We start from the raw sequence: 10136 nt of genomic DNA, 5'->3' as shown, positions 1-10136 counted from the left end.
GCATGCACTTGGAAATTACTTAGAAGTTGTTTATGTGGCATACAACTAACTCAAACTGTCCAATTTATACGCCCCACCTTAGATGTATGATAAAACCAAAAGTTAAGATTATTTGATCATCTGACTATTGGATTACTGGACATTTATTGAACGGTTAAAAATGAAAAAATCCAATGGTCATACTTCAAAAAACAAGTGTCCACAAATCAGAGGTTAGGATTGTCCCACCCATCTGATTTTGGGACCGTGATTCATCAGCAGCGTGCTCCACAATTTAGTCAGTTTAGTTTGAGTTGATGCATGCCGTGTATACAAATTAATGAGCACCTGTGTATCAAGCATCATACACCACCAGAGTATCAAATAACCCCTTATGATTCCTCTCAGTATTGGCCCCCACGTCCATCCAAACACAATCGTGCTGACCAAACACCCCCAAAAAAAATTCAAAATACATTATATAAGTAGTCTCAAAGACTCCCTCCATTTCATCCATCTCTTCTATTCAATCAAATCCCAATTCAAATCTCTTCTACATCAAAACATGACAACCCAAAATCTCTTTTTTCTCTCCACATTCCTCTTGTTGGTGTTAGCCATCATTCCTTTTGAAACCACACAAGCCACACATGAAGTGGGCAAGGTGGTTGAGCCAGTGGTGGAAGGCATGGTCTACTGCCAGAGCTGCAATCACATTGGATCATGGTCATTGACGGACGCCCAGCCGATCCCGTCCGCTAAAGTCAGTGTTGTATGCAAGGACTACAAGGGCCGAGTGAGCTTCTACAAGGTGTTCACCGCCGATCAGAACGGTTACTTCTACGGCCAGCTCCAAGGCTACAAAGTTCAGAATTACTACCTGGACCACCCCCTTCAATCGTGCACCGTACATTTAGTGTCCTCCCCCAATCCCAAGTGCAATCTTGTGTCCAACATCAATTACGGGCTCGATGGTGCCCCGCTTCGATACGATCACAAGACGTTATCAGGGGAGAATTATGAGGCGGTGATCTACGGAGCTGGGCCGTTGGCTTTCCGTCCCAGTTACTGCGTTCCCGTGTCCCACTAATGATCATAGATGCTTGAAGCTCAGCCAGATTGCGTTTACTATGTTCTGACTATTTGTTGTGTCTTGTTTGAATAAATCAGTCCGTCAGTCATCTCTGTTGTGAATGTATGGTTTACTATTTTTTTGTGTTGTTCTGATTTCTTTGAACTCTTTTTTGACTCACTTTTTTGAATAAATCAGTCTGTCAGTCGTCTCTGCTGTGAATGTATGGTTTGCTATTTTTTTGTGTTGTTCTGATTTCTTTGAACCCTTTTTTGAGTCACTTTAATCAATTCATTGCAGTTTTTTTTTTTTTTTTTACATCATGAGTTTTATGGGTTAGAATTAATGGTGTGATTAGATGAATATTGTTTTTCATGGATTAGTGATATTGGGAAGTTTTGGCATGGCCCATGAGATGAACGATCTTGATAACTAAAAGGTGGGCCCTAGCAGAACCTTGGTGCTGTCTCAAACAAAAAATGCAGGTAGCAATTTGGAACGACCATTGCATATTCTGTCAACCCACAATCCCCTTGATTACATAAACTAGCTCTAGTTAGAGGAATTATAGAAATGGGCGGCCCATCTGCGCACCATGTACATGGACCATCAACTCTGACAAGTGCGACCCAATCTGCTGGTCGGCTGTATCTCACCTTTCAATTTGTGGCCTAAAGAAAGATGACGAAGAAGAGTAATACAACAGTCCACATTCAACCAAAAGAAGTCCTAACATTGATTGTTGGGATCTTCCAATCTGGTAGAATTTAGAGCATTCTCCATCAATGTTACCACTCAAATGGATCAATGGTCTGGATTACAAAACCGTGGGCCCCACTTATCAGAATTAACGAGCCTTGTCTACAATGCGGACAGGCAGCCCATGTAAACATATAATTCCTCTTTAGAGTTAACCCATTTCCTTCAAGCTTAACACTAACACTACAAGGATGAATCCAAGCCTTAATTTTCATAAACTCATGAAAACAATACAAATATGTCAATCCGCTCTTTTACTTGAAATGCTAACAAAATTTTGAATAAGGCTGCTTTTTTTTTCTTTTTTTTAATAAGGGTGCTTTTGGTTGCACCAAATATCATGAAATTTCATGATATTTTTCACACCAAATCAGACTGATTAATCATGAAATATCATGATAATTGGTACAACGAAATGCTTACTAACTAAAACATGGAGTAACAAGGAAAGAAATATAAGCAAATGTATGTTCACCTTGATCGCATCGGCAATAGGAGCTAAGATCTACCATCTGCTTCAATGGCCACACCTTCCAATCTCCGGTTTGATTCCCACAACATTAGTAACACATTTAAGTGTGGTGATCGAGTTGACGGAATCTAGAATACATCTCAACCATTGGAGAGCATGCGATAAAAATACAACTGCTGTAAATGGAGGAATCTTGTATCACTCTTTAGTAATCAAATCATGTAATTTTAAGTTCTTGAACTAAGCTTGGCCCTTGCTAGAAATCCAATGGCTTACCAAACATTTCATTTATCTCATCCATGGCCTCCTTCGTAAACAATGTTGGCTCGAACAGATCACATTCCCTGCCTACAACTTTGGATGGGTAGGATGTTGTTTTTTTCTGCTGTTGCTGCTGTCCCAAATCATCATCAGTGAATATGGAGAACCCAGTATTACTATCTTGCTTCTTAACTGATAATGTGCCTTGCTTCTTTGATCTATTGGCCCTGACAAAATCCAGTGGCTTCCCAAACATGCTGTTTATGTCATCCATAGCCTCCTTCATGTTGATTGTGGGGTCCACTAAGCCGTGGTGGCAAGCGTTTTCCACCTCGGGCTCACCAAAGACAGTGGACCCCACGAATCGGCAGACGACTGTATCATCCCTCAGTTTATATTGATCATTGCAAACATTCGATGGACGAACAGATAACACAGGACCTTTATTGCATGCCAAACTATCACTCTCATCGCTGCCATCATCACAATATATTTCGAGCATTTCTTGGTGAGGCTTCTGTACTTCAGTTCTAGACATGAAATGGGAAGCACCCTTTGCAGCATTAGGCAATTCACGACCGTTGGTTTTCTGATCAGTCAACCTGGCCCCATTGTCACTGCTTTCATCGACAAACACCTCAAACCCGCTACTCGCAGGCTGATTCACATCGGGCTGATTTCTCTGTGATCTTCTTCTTCTATCGTTCGGCTCAGGCTCTAAAGGCTCCCGAAACATGCTGTTTATAGCATTCATGGCCTCTTTCATATTGATTGTGGGGTCCACGAGACCATGATGGCAGGCTTCTTCAGCTTCGGCCTTCCCCACGATTGCGGACCCCACAAACTTCACCACGACTGTGTCGTCGCCACAAAATGAGGTTGGTTTATCCAGTTCCATGCCGATGTTCTTTTGATGTTGAGCAGGAGGGTAAGAAGAGGTGGATTTTTCCATTGTCTTACTCCTATGGTTCGTAGAATTTTTCCGGCCTTCATCAGCTAAAGACGGCCTCTTTTCCATAACCTTCATGGGATTTTCTGCTTTGGAGAAAGAAATAATAGAACACAATCATTCAACAGAAGACCAAATTCCAAATCTCCACATTCATTGCCATTTTCCTACCAGGTGGAATACATGTAAGGCAATCCAACTGCTCAAATCGCGGGCCCTTCTATGGATGGAGCATAGCCCAAAAGCCACACTGCTCAATACAATCTGATTTTGCCAACTGAATTTGGATCACGGACCAATTTATATTTTAGCCGTCCATTTGATGGCCACCAATCAGACATTTAGGTCCATTCAGTTGGTGCAATTTTCTGGCATGGTAAGCTAATTGGCCCCACGACTGGGACATTCTGGCATTACCGTGCATTTCAGCCATGTGTATGGAGAAGTGAACCTCCACCATTAAAAAACAGCATCAAATTGCAAACAGCGGTTTTGTCACTAAATCTAAATTGAAAGAGAATTATTAAAACTCAAACTACTAATTGGATATAGCAAGTTGAACAAACCCTTAGCTACATTATGTTGGTTCTCGATGATATTTGTGTCCCTAACACTGAGAGGAATGCTCTTAGCACTTCTCACAGCTCTCCCTTCCTGCTGCTGTAGAGCATATGTCAATGGTTAGATAAAGTAGCTCTTGGAAAACTTGGAATTTGGAAAGAAAAATATCCAATGCATAAAGGATTCAGTACTTTAGTTTTCCGCTTCTTGTACAGCTCCATACGATGAAGGAACTTCTCATACGATTTCTGTAACTCCCCAACAGGTTCTGCAAGGCTGATATTAAAAAAATTCAAGTTAAAACTAAATCTAGATTCAACACCAATGGGTATATATTTTTCAGGGCATATTTGGATGGCATCTTGAGTGATGTAGTTCCACTTTCCAGGGTGATCCAAATTCATAGCTGAACAAAAAACCCTCTCTTCCACCCAATGTTCGAAATATCAGTATACATACTGCATCCTTGGTATACAAATACATATCGGTTATCGCACGGGATAGATAATATTGGTCATATTGCAAAAAATCCACAGTTTTCCCCATGTTTCCCTGCATTTCCGATTATCGATGATATTATCAGCGATACCAATATTGTTTCCGTATCCCCAGCTAGCGAAACTTGTAGCAATACCAATACTTTGAACACTAATTTTAATCAACCTATATCATAGTTTATTTCATTGAGAGTCTGTTTGGCAGCCGGTGTCAAACTTATGCCATGACTTCCATCATGAATCCAAACAATATATGAGAGTCCAAACTGATGGTTTAACTGAAGTTATGGCCCTTAATGGAGTGGAATGAAGGAGCACAATTCATTAAGTTGACCCAATTAATCGTTGGGAAAAGGCTTGACTTTTCCTGTTATCTTAAATAATGGAAGTTCCCTTGTGTATAAAATGATAACAAACATGACCATTGATTAAACTTAAATAAATCTTATAGACCTTAGCTCCAAAAAGAGCCATTGTTTTTATAAATCATCTAAAGGGGGGTCTGACTTAGTAAATAGTAGAATTTTAGCCACACATTGCAACCTGTATGTTTTATTCATGTGTATTATCCATCACACTTTGATAAATTTTCTTTGGAATACCATTCACTCTTCTAGAAAACTATACACTTATTGAGGTTCATGAGCCAACACATCATTTTTAAGTCACTTCATAAGCCACGCCCTTGAGGGCTTTTTCATCATTTACTTAAAAGAGGGTATTCTTGTCATATTTTCTTCCTCATCTTTGATACATCATTATCTTCATCTTCTGATTTTCCATCTATTTCAAGACCTCATTTAAATATGATTGTATATGACCCAACAAGCTATCATTATCTTCACTTATGGATCATGTGGACATAACAAAGCAGCCTTGAAAATGAGAAACCATGCAACATGCCGAATGCATGCTCATTTGCATTTGGCAAAGATGAATGACAATGATTAAGTAACTTCTATCCCCCAGGTCACACTTGGCAAATGATAACAAAATCCATGGTTAGGGGCAAGAAAACCATTCATATTTCTGTACCACGAGACCAAAAGAACCTAATTATTTCATTCGTTCTCACATCACCTCTCTCTCTCTCTCTCTCTCTCTCTCTCTCTCGACGAAGGTATGCTCGAAAAAAACTTAGTCGAATGAATGTGATTGTGGTTTGGTTTGGTTTATTTTAAAATTTGGACCCGGGGCTGTTTGGATAGGAGTAAATGGAGGTAAATGACATTTGAAGTGTGTTTGGATGGAAGTGAATGCAGGGAAATGATATGAAATGGGAGTAAATGGGCTTGCAAATTAAATTCTCTCTATGAGTAAATGCAAGGAAATAAAATGAAATGGGAGTAAATGGGCTTGCAAATGAAATCCTCTCTATGAGAGAGGATTTGGAAGTAAATGGGGTTGAAATGCCTTTTCGAGCTCCTTGGAGAGTTACATGAGTAAACATTTTTGCCACTACATACATGCCCACCATACATGTGGCACACTAATGATACTCCAAAACAATCTAATTATCGGCTACATCACTAAAATCACACCAATAAAATGATCCAAACCGTCCAAAGGTTGACCATCTACATGGACGGTTAAAAAATGTTAGCAAGTTGCTTGTTTGTGATCCTTACGGTTTTGGCCCACCCGAGGCTCAAAATTTCCTCTTTTATGGCTAAAGTAAATATTTCAATGGGCTTATTATAATCATTCTATTAAATATCACATATGTACACTGATTTGAGATATTAGAGCTGATTTGGAATATCATATACGTTCTTGTGAATATATTGAAAAATTCCACTGCATTCCAATTCCTCCCATTTACTCCCATCCAAACAGAATATTTAAATTTCTAATGCATTTCATTTACTCCCATCCAAACACAACTGTGTAAGCCATTTACTCCCAATTCATTTACCTCCAATTCCATTTCCCATTTACTTCTATTTACATGCTCCCAATTGAGCCTTAATGGGTTTTTTTTCTATATTCCCCAAAATCAAGAACTTGTTGTTGATCTCCAATATGTTTCCAATAATGGAGATCCATTGGATTCTTCTAGAACTTGTAGAAACCTTGTTTCACCGGATATTCTTCATTTTGTGTTGTTGTTTGATCTAAAGTTCCACTTTCTTATGTTGAATTTGGGGGCTGGTCTTCTAAATCTGAATGTTGGTCTTCCAAATTATAATTAGGCATGTTTTTCCCATATCTAGCAATTAGGATAGCAGTTAGAATGATAACTAGTTTTAATTTTCTCATGGGCTAATTTTACTAATGTTGATTCAAAATATCATGTAAGACTTGGACTTCAATTTAGAATTTGAGATGATGGTTGCGTGCGCAATGGCCTTTTCAATTGCAGTGGCTTTTCTTTTTGGAAATTACCTAGACAGAACCATCTAACAGATATTGTACACATGCACATCTCACATATGCGTGAATCAAACCTCTAAGTTACAAGTTTCAAGATATTGACTTCAAAATGATGGTCTAATGTTGATTCAAAATATCATGTAAGACTTGGACTTCAATTTAGAATTTGAGATGATGGTCGCGTGCGCAATGGCCTTTACAATTGCAGTGGCTTTTCTTTTTGGAAATTACCTAGACAGAACCATCTAACAGATATTGTACACATGCACATCTCACATATGTGTGAATCAAACCTCTAAGTTACAAGTTTCAAGATATTGACTTCCAAATGCGAGTTTTTGAGTTTCATGCACAAGGACCCCATATGTACTAAAGCCATTTCCAATTCAATGTTTATGACCAAAAATATATTATTTTTCTAGATTAGCAATATGAAAAATAACAAATAAAAAAGCATGGGCCTCCCCCAGTATGCACATGGTATCAATTTGCAAGCATGCTACATGAGAAGACCATTTGCATATCAAATATGCACATTTAAAAACGCCCAATAAATACTACTGTTTAAAAACGCGAAACTCGACTCAACTCCATGTCCAGATGGGTTGGGTTGACTCAAATGCTCAGCTGGATGTTTACTTGACTCGACTTGGTGTTTAAGATTAAATTGAAATATAATGAATATTTAAAATAGTTATATTTAGGTGAAACGTAGAAAAAAAAAAAAAAAAAAAAAGCTAAGATAAACAAATGGGCTTGGGATGGTCATAGACCTTTTGTTGCCCTAGACAAGGTCATGAGTTCAAAACTCACTTGGTCCTTTTTAACTTCTATCAAGAAATGAGCAGTTGACCAAGGGAGTGATTCGACTTACATCACCATGACAACAGCAAGTCGACCGATTCAGTAAGGCAAGACTTGGCAATTTAGGATCAAGTCACACTCATGAGCAAGTTTCCTAGTGCTCAACTCAAATCTCAGCAAGCCGACTTTTAGTTTCAAGTCAAGTTGCCGATTATTAGAACTATCATATGTATTTGTATTGGTGCATTTTGGATTATATGTATCAATTTGGGCCCGTGGATGAGACATTCTCTTGTACCAATATTTACATCCTGGTCATCTGAAACTACAATCTCTATTCTACTCCGCACACTAAGCTCCTCAATCACCCCAACAGAACTTACTCAAGATCTAGGACAAGACTCTATACATGATTGGACATTTAATCCTAACTGCTCAAACCCATTGAATCAATCAAATAAATGGGATTCTGCAAAGCTACATAAACGCCTCAGAATTGGTATGAGCATGTAACCATCAATTCTGCAAAGCCACATCAATCAAAGAACTTGTTTGAAACATCGATCAGCATCAAGCAAACGTTGAGGTTTCGATTGTATTCAAGAAAGTTCTCTTTGATTCTATAAAGAACATGGCACATAGAATACAAATCAACTTAAGAGAAATCAAAGCACAAAACCTATGCCTACATCTGAAATTTTGAACTAGCAGCAAATAATATTTCTAAACATAGTACAAAAAAGCACTTTCCTTTTGGTAACATTCAACTGCCAAACCTCAAAAGCATATCTGAAGGGGAAGTTACAAATGGGGAGATAGAAAAGAAACAGAAGAAATAATCTGAGAAGTAATGAACGCGGCTTACTTTTCTACACCCAAATGATACATCTTTCTGAGAAGTAATGAACAAGGCTTACTTTTGTACACCCGAATGATACATCTTCTCAGCTTCTTCGAACTTCTTGAGTTTCTCATAGTAGAGAGCATATGCCTGGTAAAAGATGGCCCGTTTAGGTCCGATCTGATTCTCTTCCATCCTTCTCAGAAGCACTTTTGGATCATCCACGAAATCCATCTGCACCCAAGAAAGAAGGCTAAAAACAATTGATTCCAGCCAAACAACAAAGACAAAAGGGAAAAGGAGAAAAGAAGAGAAGAAAAATCGTACCGCAAAATCTTTCATTATAGCGAAACAAATAAAACAAGAGAATTGCATTCAACCACAAAAACAGAAGTGAAAAATCAATGCCCCAACAATAAAAATTCTTCAAAGAAGGTGAAAAGAAAACACCCAATTGAATTCCACCAATAAATTAGAGAAAGAGAAAACAAAAACCAAATACCCCAGCACTTTAAAAAAAAAGAAAAAGAAGAAGGGTGAAAGAAATAGAAAACCTGATGAGTTACATAAAATTAGAAGATTAAAAAGAAAGGAAAATCTCTAACCAGCTGCAATGTAAAATCTTTACAAAAGATTGAAAAGAATAAGGAGAATGGTCAAACAATCTACCATTTAAAATCATCGATAAGAACAAAAATCCAATTGAATTGCACAAGTCAAAATCATAAAGAAAGGTGAAAAACAAAAACCTAATTGAGAATGGTCAAACAATCCACCATTTAAAATCATCAATAAGAACAAAAATCCAATGGAATCGTACAAGTCAAAATCATAAAGAAAGGTGAAAAACAAAAACCCAATTGAAATCAACAGAAGAAGAAAAGAGAGAAAAGAAAAAGAAGGATCCCACAACACCTGCAATGCAAAACCTTCAAAAAATGTGAAGAAATGAAAAGTACCGACCGAATTCAACTAAGGAAACAGAGAAATAAAATATTAAAAAATGACTCATGATACAAAGATCATTGAAAATAGTAAAACTGATGGTGGAGGATTTCTTAATCCTTCCTCTCCTTCCATTGCCAGTTGAATCCAGCATGACAGGATCGCAATTTGTTGTGGGAGTGCCCAGCCAATCGAGAATGAAAAAAGACCCACGATGCAAAAATCATTGAGAATGGAAAAAAAATAAATAAACAATTGACTTGTCTCCCTATGTTTATTTCTATTACCAGTTGAATCCAGACTCGAAGGTATCGCAGGTCGTTGCGGTAGCGCCTGTCGGATTCGAAGGTGTGAGCACATCTCTGCAGGAATCGAGGGAGCTTCTCCTTTAGAATATGAGGAGAAAGTGATTCCTTCATCTTCCGAATGCCTCTGTTTTTTCACATACACATGAGGAAAAGGAGAAGATAGAGAGAGAGAGAGAGAGAGAGAGAGTTTCGCTTACTGGAGCCAAGGGAGAAGAGGGTCTTTGCCTGTGTAGGATTTGATATCGGAAACCAAGGAAACCAACAGCTGATCGTTGGTTGCCATGCCTCTGAGAGAGAGAGAGAGAGAGAGAGGGA

At 38.3% G+C, this 10136-nt stretch overlaps 2 protein-coding genes across 2 annotated transcripts; one reads left to right on the top strand and one right to left on the bottom strand.

Moving 5' to 3' along the window:
* Positions 1–207: 207 nt before the first annotated feature.
* Positions 208–1156, top strand: LOC131254047 (non-classical arabinogalactan protein 30). The gene has a single exon (XM_058255087.1). It carries the CDS (start codon positions 374–376, stop codon positions 1067–1069), a length of 696 nt encoding a protein of 231 aa, XP_058111070.1. The 5' UTR covers positions 208–373; the 3' UTR covers positions 1070–1156.
* A 988-nt stretch (positions 1157–2144) lies between these two features.
* On the bottom strand, positions 2145–10136 carry LOC131253405 (uncharacterized). Its single transcript, XM_058254375.1, has 6 exons — positions 10019–10136; positions 9801–9945; positions 8645–8802; positions 4245–4329; positions 4059–4152; positions 2145–3578 (listed from the first exon to the last, which is right to left on the bottom strand). Exons 1-6 carry the CDS (start codon positions 10102–10104, stop codon positions 2539–2541), a joined length of 1608 nt encoding a protein of 535 aa, XP_058110358.1. The 5' UTR covers positions 10105–10136; the 3' UTR covers positions 2145–2538.

Source organism: Magnolia sinica, chromosome 8 (assembly GCF_029962835.1).
Source record: "Magnolia sinica isolate HGM2019 chromosome 8, MsV1, whole genome shotgun sequence".
Classification (NCBI taxonomy): Eukaryota; Viridiplantae; Streptophyta; class Magnoliopsida; order Magnoliales; family Magnoliaceae; genus Magnolia; species Magnolia sinica.
The sequence above is the reverse complement of the archived record's forward strand: the minus strand, read 5'-3'. Positions and strand labels throughout refer to the sequence as shown.

Coding starts and splice junctions, on each gene's coding strand:
- LOC131254047 (XM_058255087.1), top strand. CDS start 374: ATGATTCCTCTCAGTATTGGCCCCCACGTCCATCCAAACACAATCGTG.
- LOC131253405 (XM_058254375.1), bottom strand. CDS start 10,104: ATGGCAACCAACGATCAGCTGTTGGTTTCCTTGGTTTCCGATATCAAA. Junction 8,803..9,800: donor TTCGAGTCTGGATTCAACTG/GTAATAGAAATA, acceptor TCTTGGGTGCAG/ATGGATTTCGTGGATGATCC. Junction 4,330..8,644: donor TATCATTCGGGTGTACAAAA/GTAAGCCTTGTT, acceptor TTTTAATATCAG/CCTTGCAGAACCTGTTGGGG.